The 14,884-nt window shown below is 33.5% G+C and overlaps 2 protein-coding genes and 1 long non-coding RNA gene across 5 annotated transcripts; 2 read left to right on the top strand and 1 right to left on the bottom strand.

Moving 5' to 3' along the window:
• Positions 1 to 750: 750 nt before the first annotated feature.
• On the bottom strand, positions 751 to 2,290 carry LOC140044884 (uncharacterized). Its single transcript, XR_011844497.1, has 3 exons — positions 1,959 to 2,290; positions 1,517 to 1,617; positions 751 to 1,388 (listed from the first exon to the last, which is right to left on the bottom strand). It is a non-coding gene; the product is annotated as an uncharacterized lncRNA (long non-coding RNA).
• A 1,614-nt stretch (positions 2,291 to 3,904) lies between these two features.
• On the top strand, positions 3,905 to 6,722 carry LOC140044028 (uncharacterized). Its single transcript, XM_072088510.1, has 7 exons — positions 3,905 to 4,009; positions 4,644 to 4,747; positions 4,863 to 4,919; positions 5,253 to 5,379; positions 5,811 to 5,900; positions 6,657 to 6,672; positions 6,705 to 6,722. Exons 2-7 carry the CDS (start codon positions 4,663 to 4,665, stop codon positions 6,720 to 6,722), a joined length of 393 nt encoding a protein of 130 aa, XP_071944611.1. The 5' UTR covers positions 3,905 to 4,009; positions 4,644 to 4,662.
• LOC140044873 (uncharacterized) lies at positions 6,713 to 14,340 on the top strand. Of its 3 annotated transcripts, none has more exons than XM_072089567.1 (10): positions 6,713 to 6,850; positions 7,133 to 7,163; positions 7,352 to 7,472; positions 8,189 to 9,574; positions 9,976 to 10,084; positions 10,362 to 10,501; positions 11,031 to 11,111; positions 11,400 to 11,451; positions 11,606 to 11,743; positions 12,943 to 14,340. In XM_072089567.1, exons 1-10 carry the CDS (start codon positions 6,727 to 6,729, stop codon positions 13,125 to 13,127), a joined length of 2,367 nt encoding a protein of 788 aa, XP_071945668.1. In that variant the 5' UTR covers positions 6,713 to 6,726; the 3' UTR covers positions 13,128 to 14,340. The 3 variants fall into 3 exon arrangements, with proteins under 3 accessions (XP_071945668.1, XP_071945667.1, XP_071945666.1); XM_072089566.1 differs by having other exon boundaries at positions 9,976 to 10,102; positions 11,403 to 11,451; XM_072089565.1 differs by having other exon boundaries at positions 9,976 to 10,102.
• Positions 14,341 to 14,884: the final 544 nt, after the last annotated feature.

Raw genomic sequence — 14,884 nt, 5'->3', positions numbered from 1 at the left:
TACGCACGTACGAGATCGTCAAATTTAGAGTTTGAAACACCCGGGGTTGTAGCCACGGCAGCAGTCGTTTTGTGATTGGTTAATGAATTTTAATACAGTCCAATCACCGCCTTGTCTCGTTCGCGGACTGTGTGGTGTAAACAAAATAAACAAACCCATCCTCTACACGATGTTTTGCAAGCTCCCTGTTGCTGCTGCAGTCGTAGAAAATATCGATATTTCACAAATCAATAAAAAGTTATGTCTGCAAAGATTGTACGTGAAAAGAAGAAAGGGTGTATTTGTACATCTCACACTAAACCACTCACGCAGACTACAAAATAGGCTAGGTCTCTAAATTTGCTAGTACTATACTAGGCCTACACATGGAGACATGGAGTTACTCCATGGCCTACATACAGTACAAGATCAGAGAGTAGTAGTCGCCGGTCCACCGACGAACCTCCAGGAAGTGGACAAGGCGCGGGCGTAGACGTATGTAAAAGGCGACGTAAATAAAAAAGGTAAGCTTGTGTTGAACTTGTTTTTGGCTCTGAATTTTGTTATTGACTAATATAGTAATATAATAATAGTAATACTAATAATTAAAGTAGAGCAGAGGTGAGGCAGAGAGGATTATTATTATAGTTTAGTTATTAGTACTGTAATTAAATAATAACCTCTTTCTGTTTTTTACCAAGTCATAAAATATAATACTATAGGGCCTAGGTAGGATTGAATAAAAGTAATAGTACATTTCCAACCATTTATTGGTCTTATCTTTGCAGATTTATGGAATCAACAGTACATGAGATGGCTTGAAGAACTGTAATACCTGTAGTACTAGTAATAAAATTGTAAACATCAACAAATTATATGGCAGAAATAGTGTGTGGAATGAATTTTATTGAACAAATGTATCATAATGAGTTTGGAACAAGCAGGATTTTCCAAACGGGACATAAAATACTTTTGAGACCTGAGTGATACATTTTAATTCTATCAACACCAGCCAACTCCATCATATTCAAGAGATTCTTTCATAAATGTCCATTGTACATAGTATTTGGCTAAATAAATAAAAAAAGAAGTACAGTAGTGGTTTATTTGTTTTAAATTATATACCCAGACCCATTTAGATGGTTAAAAACAAACACTATATGATGCACTGCTACTAGTGTACTGTCTGGTAGTACATTACCATAGTTACAGTATGACTGTAACCATAGCATTCACGTCTAAAGCATTCTATTATGCATATTTTACTATTCTTCATAAATATTTAGTTCTGTAATTTTAATTGTCTGCGCTCATTCTATACTTGGTGTCTTAGTATACTGCATATGTATCGTGCAAGCTTGATCCAAGTAGCATCTATTATAACGTACGCTGGGCATCTTTCTATTCACCTGAAAAAAGGAAAATGAATAAGCACATGTTTATCTGCCCTCAAAACAAAATAATAATTTAGTATAATGTATTACTATTATGTAAGTTTGATCAACAGTTTAAAATAGCAATGCTCAGTATCTGTTACCTTAATATTATAATTTGACTCATTTGCGCTTCCATTCCAATCAATAAATACATTTGCTTATCCCGTCCATCAATTATCATAGTTCCACTCCAATTATAGACCTGTAGGTAGGTAAAAATACAAATGAATTGTTTATTTATACTGTATTTTTAATAATATATGATATGATATCAAATACCCCTAACTAGGCCTGGCCTGTTATACCCTTTATTACTACATTAGAGAAAATCCACCTCTATTCATTTTAATTGGGAATCCTAATATTTAGTATTCAGTGTTGCCTAGCCTAGGCTCTAGCTAGTTAGGGCGGTATGTAATTAATAACAAAAAAATATTTTAATAATGCGTTAGTCAGAAACGGACACTACAGCATACAACAATATTAATAAACGTACTATAAATAATGTGTATATACATAATACAGTAACACAATTGTGCCTACCATTAACACCCTCAACGATACATCAACAAGGAGCATACGCTCTCAGCTCACCTCTGGCCGGGCGACTAAACACCGTATCTAGCAGTCATCACTACTAAAAAGGCCTACTAGCCTAGGCCTAGCTAGCTCCAGGCCATGGCATTGTAAACACCATTTACTCGTCCAACGGTTTCTTCAAAACGATGTTAACACACGATGTGGACGAATTTCCATCAATTTCAGTTAATTACAACGAAATAATAATAAAATGATGTTTCAATAATACGTGTATACTAAATAGCGAAATAAACATCGCTCGCCAGATCTAGAGGAGGGTCGAGAGAGAGGGGCCAAGGTGATCGACTCTGTGATTCTCACGCATGCGCAAAATAACTCCGTGTACCCAGCAAGATAGGCATTTGGCTATGAATTTCGTGAAAGGTGGCCTTGAAAAACGAAATTAAAATCCGTTTAAAAAAAAACATGGTTGATAATATGAATTAATTTTATTCGATTAAGCTAACATACTTATCCAAGAATAAAAACATCAAAGCGATAAGTAATTACTACCATGCTTTTGCATCAATCAATGATTTACTCCTAAATTCCTATCTCTGTAATACAAAAATAACTTTTAGTGACGTCACAAAAAGTTTTTCACAGGTTTCTCAGGGGCGTTTTGAGGGCGTTGTCGTCCTCCAAAACATTAAGTATGACTATGGCGAGCTTAAAACCGATTGATCTACACGTTGAGCCAATAAAATGATATTGCTAGGAACCCTTTCATATCCATTTTAAGTCGCGTGCTACAATGCATAGTGATACCGGACCGACAGACAAACAGACCGACAGACAGACAGACCGACAGACAGACGGACCGACCGACATAGTGAACTATACTGACCGAAATTACTGAACATGTTTAAAAATGTTGAAATGTTTAAAAACATATATATTTTTTTAATTTACACGTGCGTAGCCTGTCACTTTTGACGTGCTCGTATAACGTAATTTCGAGTTGAAAAGTAAGTCAAGAAAACAGAAATCGGGCAAAAAGAGTGCGCAATAACATTTAACGCGCAGTGCGCGCGCAAAAATCTGCGCACTCATGGCAATTTTGTAAACGCTTAAAATTGCCTGAAACGTACTCTTATTTCATCGAAAATAAATTTTGAAAATTTTAAGCGCGCGTACGCATGCGTTACATGCGCTACGCACGTAACTGTATTGCCATATGATGATTTATGCCCTGAAATGTATGAGTACCAAATTTTATTTAATTGTGATTCATGGTTGTTAAGATATGATTACAAACGTGATTTCGTTAAATCGTGCGTAGACCGCGTAATTTTTTATTGCGCACCGTGAAAACATAACCACATCGATTCCTGGCCATAAGGAATATTCTGTGAAAAATTGACTTAGCTAGATTAAACTGATATCAAGATAAGGTCATAAAGCGATAAAACGCATAGTGATACCGGACCGACAGACAGACAGACCGACAGACAGACCGACAGACAGACAGACCGACCGACCGACATAGTGGCTTTTTACAAATTGCCGTTGCTTTTTATGAAAAAATTGCCGTGATATTTAAAAAAAGTTGCCGTGACACTTATAGGCCACCGTAACTTATATATTCTGTTGTTAGCACAAACAAAGGTTTGCCAATAGAGAATATGCCAGTTTAATTATATTATTAGTATTACCATTCATGTAAGGAATACTAATGAGAAATTCTCTCATTACATAGAAGTATCCGGCCCTCAACTTCCAAAAACTTTTAATTATCTGAATAATCTTTTTAGAAAGTATCTTTGAACATTGAGGGCGTTACAAATGATGCTAGTACACGCGCGCCCTCAATATGGTGTAAAAGTTTTGTTAGACGTTGAGGGCCTACTATGGGGAGAATCTGTTTTTTAGGCCTACCTACGTACCTGTAGCCTAGGCTGGGCTAATTAAATTAAATCATTTAATACAAAACCCTAAGAAAGGCCCCTTTTTTATATAGGCGTATTAGGCCCTATCTAGTGGTAATATTATTCGATCAAAGAAATAGACAAAAGGTTTGATTTTTAGATAAAATTAGCACCTTTTACGCTCTAAGGCCTAGCTAGCTAGGGCCTAGCTAGGGCTAGGGCCTAGCCCTACTAGCTAGCTAGGCCTAGCCTAGGCCTACTAGGCTAGGCTAGTAGTAGAAGCCTAGAGTAGGGCCGGCCAGGCTTAAAGTTAAAAGTAAAAAAAATACTAAATAGATACGCCTAACCTAGGCCTACCTCATAGGCCTACTAGGCTAGGGGCCTATATGATAGCTAGAGTAGAGGCCTTTTATAGGCTAGCTAGCTAGGCTAGCAAGAAGGCTACTGATAAGTGATAGGCTAGAGTAGAGGGGCTGTTCTTTCTGGCCGGCCTAAATAGGCCTAGCCTAGGCCTAGATACCCCGTCTAGCCTAAGCCTAGTTAGCTAGGGCCTTACTATCTATAAAGCTAGGGTACGTTTTAGACTAGCTAGGCCTACTAGGCCTAGTTATAGTAATAATAGTTAACCTGACTACCGAGCTAGGCTAGCCTAGTATAGTAGGGACTAGGGCTAGGCCTAACCTAGCATGTAAGAGGACACTTTCTTGTGAAACTAAAAAGGAGAGTACAGAATACTAAAGATAGGTTTTAACAATAACATTTACCAATCTAATCTTTTTAGCCCAAATAATACAAGTGCGATGGAAATTGAACGTTTTTGTACCACTAGTTCTGCATTGCATTCAGCAGATACAGATGAAATTGATAAGATTCTTCATAACCTTGGTAAGACCAAACTCCTTAATAATCTCATATAAATAGTAAGTGCTCAATTAATTGCAGCAATTCTAAAAGCCCTAATAACTAATAATTGGCTTCAATCTGATTTTGTAATTTGTAGTACAAGATACACATATTCAAATACAGCAACTTGAAAAAGAAAACCAACAAATTACAGGTAAATTACAGCTAATATTTCATTGTTAACTCATTACTGTATTTTAGTATACATATTTTATTATTATCATATTATGATACTCAATATTGTATTATTATATTTTAGTGATACATGATAATGTTTTAGCCATACTCAGTACTGTATAATGTTCATGCTACTCAAAATTTATACTCAAATATTTTAGTGATACATTGTTTTGTGATACCCACATTGTTATAGTGATATCCACATTGTATAGTGATATGTAGATTAAAAATGTTTTAGCCATACTCAATACTATATATTTTGCAATATATAGTAGTTAGCTTTACCCTTTTTGTTGTTCATGATCAGCACTAGAGAGTAGAGTAAAATCAACAGAGGAAAAGATTGTAGATTTAGAGCAGGCAAACACTATATTAGATGAAGACACTAAAGCTGTTCATTATCAGTATAGACAAAATAAAGATACTATAGATAGGTGAGTTTGTATTTCTACTTCTATCACTGTATGTTATACACTATAGAATTAATTGAGGCAAGAGTGAATTAGAGTTGGCCCAGGGCATAAAAATGACACACTGAGTAATTGATGCTGGGGTCTGTGGCGAGCAAATGACACCCTACTTGTTGTCGGATATAATACATACATTCATGATAAATAGCACCTCTAGTTGGCCAGAAATGACACTCCCATGCACTTTAATTATATATTTATGTATTGAATATACATAATTAAAAATTAAATTTATTTATTTCCATAATTTAAGGATTTAATTAATGTTTTGTCGTAGTGTTTAAGTGTTCCAAAGATTAAACCACACTGTGAGTAGCAGTGTATCTAATATATGGTTTTTAATAAAATAAATAATTTTAAAATATAAAATATTCATTAATTCATTTGATTTGTAGTTTGAAGAATCACTATACTGTGTTGGTTGAACACCAAGATGCTTTATCACAGCGTTATCAAACATTGCAAGAAAACTGGATAGAACAAAAGTAAACATCAATTTTAAAGATGGATTGTCCCCAAAAACATGAAAAATGAAGATTAATTATTAATTATTAATTTATTCACTCGGCCTAGAAAAAAAAACCACTTTTTTTCTACTTATGAATGATAAAAAATTTAACCAAAACCCCATTGACTGAGAGCTTAATTTAATTTACAGTTTTTTCATGTAAATATATTTTTAACGATCCAATTTTTTGTCTGAGTAATAACCATTATGTGACAGGGGGACAATACATCTTTTTTTTTTCATTTAAAAAAAAGGCAGCACATTAAATTAGTGTTTTAGATTTACTTTGATTATTCCTGAGAGTGTTATTGATTGAAAATGAAATTGGGATGAAATAGTTAATATATATCTGAATAGATTCTTGTAATTTGATTAGAGGATTCCAGTGGGTCAATTAAATAATTACTCCATTGAACTCTTATGTTATCAAGAATGTAAGTTTGTTATTATGGCTTTACCTCTTGTTAAAAATAGGTGTGTTATAAAACAAATATTGAATGTTTTATATTCATGCAATGGTTCATTGGTGAAAGATGAAATGTTCTATTTTTACTTTGATCTTTCACCTCATAATTATTTTTACTATTACACTCATAAACATTCATTATTTGTATAATATAACATTAAGGACACAATGATCCATGATATATATTTCTAGGCAACATGAAGACAGGTTTATAATTACCTATATTATCTGATGAATCAAACATTTGTAAAAATTTTATTTTTTAAGAATTGGTTTGGATAAAGCGCTTGTGCATTATGATAACATTTGGCAGAGCTACAAGATCAAGTATGAAAGCATGCCAATGGCAGTGGAGCTACGAAAACACAAACAGGAATTGCAAGCAGTTGAACAAAACCTGCAAGCAAAACATGATATCAACAGAAATTTGAAAACAAAATTATGCGCTCTGCAGTCCAAAGGTTGGCCTTACACTTATAATTCTAATTTTTAAAATTCTGTTATAGAACCAAATTTTTACCAAATGTATACTGTATTATTATCGTAGTGTATTTTACTAACAGTGTATTCTTTAAATGATTTGAGACCTTTTCTATTTATAATGCGAATCAGACAAAGGTCTTTAAAATAAAAAGCAGTTTTGATGAATAAAGCTAAAGTTTTTTTCATTTAAGCTGCCTTCTTAAATATCTTGAGATTGACAAGGGTTCCAGGCAAGATGATATTTATTTATTTATTTTCAGATGAATCCTGGAAAAGTTGTGTTATTGAACTGTATCCTTTACCATTGGTAAAAAATGTAATGGCTATTTTACAAGTCTACTAATTTTAACATAATAAATACTGTACATTTTGTCCAGTGTGCTCAATAAAGATATAGTCACATACTTAATATAAATAGTTCTGACATCACTCTCTCACTTGGTGACAATTCTATTTTTTTTAACTATCTTTGGCACAAGTGCAAAAATGAAGCTACAGGCAGATCAAATTGATTACAAAATTAGAGAAATGAATGAAGATAACAATTACATGATTGCAAGAGTGGAGGAAGAAAAAGAAAGACAAAACAATCTTATGCAGGTATGTACATTCCTGTGTGTGTGTGGGATTTATTTTTAGCCAGGGGAGGGGGCTCAAAACTAATAAAATATTGAGTACCTTGCGAGAGGAGCGAATAACAATAAGCTGCCAAGTTGAACCCCTGCGTTTTAGAGAAATTTATCCATTCAAAAGTCTTTCTGTAACTTTCCTAATGAATACAATTTAATTTAGTCTATATAAGTATATAAATTTAAAAATCTGTTAATCGTGAACCTTTGTAATTTTTTAACGGACACTTGTATGATCACCACAAAGATCAAACCGCAATTGTTTTAGAGCAATTGATGTGTAGAGCGAGCCCAATACTATAGTTCAGACTTCATTCTTAGGCATTGGATGTAGCATGACCCAGATATCAACGTGTGAACAGCAATGAAAATGAGTTCTTGAATTATATGTTTTACTAATTGAATATTGGTTACAGTTGAATATATTTATTAATATATATATTCTATCAGTAGACCTAATAATTTAGGAGGTGTTGGCCACAACCCTTGCCCTCGCTCCCCCTCAATTAACAGATGACAGCACATTAAACTGAATTAATTAGTATGAAAGATTGACAATTGTTTATTGTCTTTGTTGACTCTTCAAATTAAAATCATTCGTTCCTTACATTACGTTGCTTGCTTTTGTTAATTTTCATAACTATTATATAGAGTTTCTAACTTGTTTGTTTTGTACTTTTTATCAAGAAATATTATGAAAAAAAGAAACTGGAAAAAGAACAAGCTGATACAGATAAAATATTACTTCAACAAAATGAAAAAGCACAAAAGAACATGGAAACTATTGATAAAATACTACAAAAAACACTACAGCAGGAAGGAATGGATAGATCACAGCAGCAGGAAAGAACGAAAAAAATACAACTGCAGGAACAAATGGAAAGAACACTGCAGCAAGAAGGAATGACTAGAACACTACAGCAGGGAGAAAAGGAGAGTGTTTTACAGGATAACATGATTAGAGCACTAAACCAACAAGAAGTGGTAGGAATGCTACATCTGGAACGAATGGAAAGAATTATGCAAAAGAAAAAATTGGACAGACCACTGCAGCAGGATCAAATAAAGAGACCACTACAGCAGGAAAGGATAGAGAGAATGCTACAGGAAGAAGCGATGGAGAGAACCCTACTGCAGGAAGGAATGGAGAAAACACTACATCAGCAGCCATTAGAGGTAGCACAACAAGGATTCAAAATACAGCAGAAAGTGGACAGATGTCTTCAACAACAGAGCCATCAAAAGAAAGAAAGACTTCAGCAAGTAGAAATGGAAAAATCAGAGCAAATAAAATTAAGGGAGCAGATGGAGAAACTTATGAACCAACAATATCAGTTAGATTGTCCCATACAAGAAAGGCAGCAATTGGAAAGTCCACAGAAGCGTATGGGAACATTACAACACCAGAACAGGAGGTATATTGAAGAACAGCAGCTGTATGAGCAGAATCAAATGGAACTTGTAGAAGACCAGCATCAAATGGAAAGAGCACAGCAGAATGTGAAAAATATCCATCAAAATCAACAGAATAAAGAGCATAATGTGTCATGGCTTACTAAAGTTCCAATGATTTCAACACCAGTCACTCCATTCAGAGAAGTACAACTTGATAATGCTCGCACTCCACCACCAACAGCGGTTGTTTCAACACCGTATCTTATTCAATATCAAGAGAATACCCAGCCATTGGACATACCACAACCAGAGATTGAATCATCCTGCTTGTATTCCCAACCTATTAATACAACAGAAACTCTGTCGCAGCCTGCATCTGACCTTATTCAGTATGAATCGATGGCGTCTCAAAAGGTATCACAAAATACTGCTAACATCCAGAATGAAAAAGCACAAGAGATTCCTATTAGAAGAAGTATGCCCTTTCAAATGCCATCTCTGTACCAGCCACCCCCTTCTCCACATTTCAATACTTCACAGGCACCTTCCATCTTGAGATCCTTCTCTGACACTCTGACATCGTCTCTGCAATTAAAACAAGATTTTCCTGATTGTCAATCAAAACAACAGAGTTTACAATCACCAATACATGCTAATTTCAATGACTCCAATATAGCAGTAAGTGCATTCATTAATTTATTGTTTTAATTTGTATAGTAATAATACAGAATATTTTTAAATACATTAATTTCATACAATAATGAACAAACAAATTCATGTTGACCATGATTTGCATAAACACTATTTTACTCAACAATGGATTTCTGGTTTTGCTAACTAGATTGTCACCTAGCATCACACATTTTAATTACTGTATATAACCAAACATTTGGTTATTTTCATCCTGTGGCTACATTAGTAAATACATTGTCCATACATCACCCATATCAAGTCAAGTTTACATTATTTTTTATCAACATTTCTCTAAAAATTATACCTCACCGCCTCCACTATCACACTCTCTTTTTTTCCTTACTCTTAAAAAAATTCTTTTTTTGTGCACACTTTTACAACAATAGAGCCCGCCCAATACTGGTAACAACATTAACACTACAGAAGAGACAATGGCTTATGTGCAAATCGACCCTGAAGAACCAGAGCATATAACAGAAGGTTCAACAAGCCAAGGTAAACTTTTAGAAGAAGGTTAGTAATAGTAGAGAGTTCACACTATAATTGACACCAAGGATTACAAGTTGTTGCCAAATGTACATGTTTGTTTTTGGGACTGGTTTTGTACGATGCAACATGGTTGGTAACCATGGAAAAAACAATTTTTGCGTGCAATTTGTTAAATTAGTATAGAAAATACATAATATTTTACAAGAGAAGCAATCTGATTTGAAAAACTAATTATAAGTAAATGTTTCAATGAAATAAAAATGTTCAATTATTTAATAAATAGTGGTTAGTGTTATAAACACACTAAACAGTACTTATGAAGTACAGCTGCCAGAGGACAGTCAATCTCACAAGAATAATGTTAGTAACTCCAGTAGTCCTGGTTTTGTATTTACAAGGCGTCCAATGTTTGATACTCTGCAGGTAATGAATTTTTCTTTGTGAACTTAGTCATTTGGTTCAATTATTAAAGACTTCAGTTCCAGTAATTTACCATTTACTTCATAAGTTGGAGAAAACTTATTTCTTCTTCTTCAGAGTTTAGCAGTCCACTGTAGTGCATTACATGTTCCTCTTTCAAAGCCCTCCATTTATTTCTCTCGTTTCCTATTTTTGAATTTTTTATAGATCATCTTTGCACCTCAAAAACTTCACTGCACTTATTTTACGTTCATTTAAAGCCAAATGATACTTTAATTATTTTATTATTAATTTTATACATAATTGCAAGACAGCATTTTTCCCTCTTTTAATGGCACTGGCATATTGATTAAATTAATTTAGAGTTAAGAATTGATTAATATAAAAGAAAAATTAAACAATTTTTAAATAGGCCTATTATATTATTTATCCATGGCTTCCTTCATGATTAATTTTTACACTTTTTACAAGATTTTGAGGTATTCATTTTCTTAATACATAAATGAATGTGTAATAATTTTGTTGTTGACAGGGTTTAGATGGACAAAATCAGGAAGAAAATAATTACTCATCTGGTCAAGTGGATAATCCGTTTTTTCAATCATTCTTTCAGGCAAGTAAAATAACTAAATCAGCAGTGTTGTAATTCCTATTAATTATTGGGGTGATGACTAGTCATTGCTTTCATCGTCATCAACATCGTCTTTAACATCATCATGATGTAAATGAGGAATAATCTGTGACTTGAAACCTACTTTCTTCTCCCTTGAGAGTTCCTTCATGTTGAGTGCTGCCACTAAATGGCGTCAGTCCACAACAACTGGGGCTGAATGGACCAGTACACCAGGGGTACCTCACCACTCTTCCGAAAAATTAAAATTGCTGTTTTTGTTTGTTTTAGCAACTTGGTGAGAACTCTGACTCAAACATGGATCAGTCCAGTACTACTTACGGTGAGAAAAACAATTTGAATGACAAAAGTAATTAAATAGATTGGGTGGGGGGGGGGGGGGGGGGTTATGGTGGTGACTTTTTAAATATTTGTGATGGAACATTTACAACTAGAAAATTTAACCAGTTGAAAACTGTATTACATTTATTTGATAGATTCAAAGTCACCAAAATCTCAGATTCAACAACATAGTTTTGGAAAGTCTTTGTTTGTTTCTTCTGAGGTAGTACCTTCTACCACTTTGGGAGAGATATTCATGGAATCTCAACTCTCATCATTCCAGTCTGAGAAATGTAAGTAACTGTTAGTTTTTGCTGTTACTAAGTTGTAGTTCTATTAGCACATGCTTTGTAGAGAATGAGAAAAAGTCACCCCAACCATGATACCCAGAACCTTCAGCTTGATATGCAGATGTCCTAACCATTAGACCACTGGGACTTTCATGGTATTGTTCAAACTCAATTGGATAGCGACTATTTAAAGCTCAGGTACAGGCATCAATTTTAAATATAATATTTGGTTCATTGTACATAAATCAAATATTTGTAACAGAAATCGAGACAAAAAAAACATGAATTTCCCTTAATATAGTCAAATACAAAATTTGGCAAAATTCTTCCATAAAAGACTTTTTTTCAGTAGTTAGGTAATTAACCTAATGTAATAACATGTCTGGTGACTCCCTAGACGGTGAAAAAAGATGGTGGATATACAGTGGATAATTTTTGCTATAGCATGAAAATAAAAATCTGAAGTTGAATAAAAATATCAGAAATGTAATATTCAAGTTATATTACCCATATTTAGTCATCTGATAACATTTTTTACCACACCTTTTATTTTTCATAGCTTTTTAAAATGCCTCTCTATTTACAAAATTTGTGTACAAAAGAATAGGGATTTTACTGTGTAATTTGAACTATCCCCCCACTGATAAGAAAGTGCTTATTTTCAACAAGCTCGTGTAACACAAATAAAATCCCAAAAATTATGAAACATAGGGAAAACTAAAGATCGATAATTATTGGAATGTATGATCAATAGAAATTTTTTGCCCGCACCTGGCCTTTAACACTCTTGGCGTGATACAGTGGAACAGCAGAAGTCCCTCAATTGTACGTACACGCACCAGAGATCAAATTGATACGCCCTCACTTTTTTTTTTTTATTCACAAAGCAGGATATCTGAAGAGATACTGTTTATATAATTATGTAAAAAAATTAAATTATATAATTATGTAAACACATTAGGTACAGAACATGAATTCTAAACTGCCGGGTAATAGACTGACAATTTAATTAATTAATTAATATTTACAATTCAAAATGAAACTAAATTATATTAACTGATCACCTTCTAAACCCGAATGGCTGTCGTTTTGGACAAATCATCTTCAAGCAGTATAGTCTTGTGATAGAGCACAATACCTTAGCAAATAACTTTTAAAATCATATTTCTAAACTTATCTTTTATTTTTCAATAAATGATTAGCACTGTTCAGTGGTGGAGGTGAAAATGACAAGCATAAATCTAAAACTCCGAAAACTCCAGAATTCCAGTTTTCATTTGGCGGTGAGCAGCAGGATTCAAATCATCAATCGCCAGGCTTAAGCTTTTTGGCGGCAGCATCATCTACTACTGATGAAACAACACAATCAACGTTTTCATTGTTCTAGTAGATGAAACGGTGTTGGCTGACTTGGATGTGAGGAGGTACAAATCATTACTCACTTAAGTTAATGATATACTGGACGCAGGACCAACGCTCTGTCTACACTATCAAACCCATCAAACTTAAAATGCGACAATGTGTCAATATAGACACGGTAATGTTATATTAGTATTAAATTTTAGCACATACCACATCACATATTTTTGTCAAACTAGTTTGATATTGTAGACAGCATAAAGTTCTCCTTATCCAGATCTAATTGGTCCAATCTTTATATTTTGAATTTTCTTTCCTTATGATCAAACTTTGTGGTTGACTAATTCAGAATTGTTACAAACTGTATAGTAAGGGTGTTGTCACAGAATATGTTTGAGCAATTCCATTTATCTTATCAAAATGTGAAACCAGGAATTAAAATCTTAAGAAATGATAGAGCAAAAACAGGATTTAATGTTAGGAGGTGCGAAAGAGATATGTCACGTCACTATTATCCACCTCGGCCCCAATCATAGTGGCTGAGGTGATTTAAGAATGTAAATTGAACTCACAAATTGCACCTTTGGCATTGGCCGCGTCAAACTCACTTTCGTGTTCGTATTTCTCTATTGTGTTATGAATTTGAGATTTGATATGTATCAGCAATGCCACATACAGTATGTTACTATCGTTAGGCTTCATATTAATTTGTTGTCATAAAATGTATTTTTGATGTTTACTAATTTAGCATAATATTATACTTGTCGATAATTACTGTGTTATATCATTTTATGATTCAAATAAATTCAGAACTCATTTATTGGGAGATAATCTTCAAGTTCTAAAATTATCGAAAAGTGTATGTGATCAATACTATGATTATTTATTGACAATTAATTGACGTTTATATTATAATATAATAGTGTGTTATGTCTAGAGTTGCTAATAATTCAATTTCAATTACTACATATTTGAATAACAAGAATGGGAGTAAATCTATTGTATATTCAAAGAAAAGGTTTTTTTTTCTGGTTATATAGAATATACATATGCAACCACTATCAATACAATCATTAAGACATTAGATTTGATTAAGCAAGTGTCCAGTGGTGATCTTATCTCTATAGTAGGCCTACCTCTGTAGAATTTCTGGAGAACTATTATTAAGATTAAGATTTTTTACACATTGTATTACCACTCGCTATTCTGGACAAAATGTCCACATTTTGAATAATTCTTTATTGGACTGTTTCTCTATTTTGTTGATACAGCACTGTCGCTATTTCAGACACAATTTCCACATTTTGGACACTAGTATGCATTTCTTTATACTATTTTACAGTTTCTTTCTATTTTTGACATAACACTGTCGCTATTCTGGACAATTTCCACACTTTGGACGAATTTCTCTATTACTATATGACAGTTTTTCAATTTTGGTCACAATATAGACATATTCTGAACAAAACATTTAAAGCTGAATTAACACTTCGCACACTTTCTCAATATTTGTTTACACTTTACACAGTACGACTGTCACTATTCTGGACAGTATTTCCACAATGTGGGAAAATCTAAATTATCTTATATATTGGACCGTTCCTCTATTATGCACAGCACTGTCGCTATTCTCGACGACATTTCCACAGTTTGGACAAATTATAAATTTCGCTTTATTGGACCGTTTCTCTATTATGCACAGCACTGTCGCTATTCTCGACGACATTTCCACAGTTTGGACAAATTATAAATTTCGCTTTATTGGACCGTTTCTCTATTATACAC

Source organism: Antedon mediterranea, chromosome 3 (assembly GCF_964355755.1).
Source record: "Antedon mediterranea chromosome 3, ecAntMedi1.1, whole genome shotgun sequence".
Classification (NCBI taxonomy): Eukaryota; Metazoa; Echinodermata; class Crinoidea; order Comatulida; family Antedonidae; genus Antedon; species Antedon mediterranea.
Note: the sequence above shows the minus strand (reverse complement) of the source record. Positions and strands in the feature narration are given on the sequence as shown.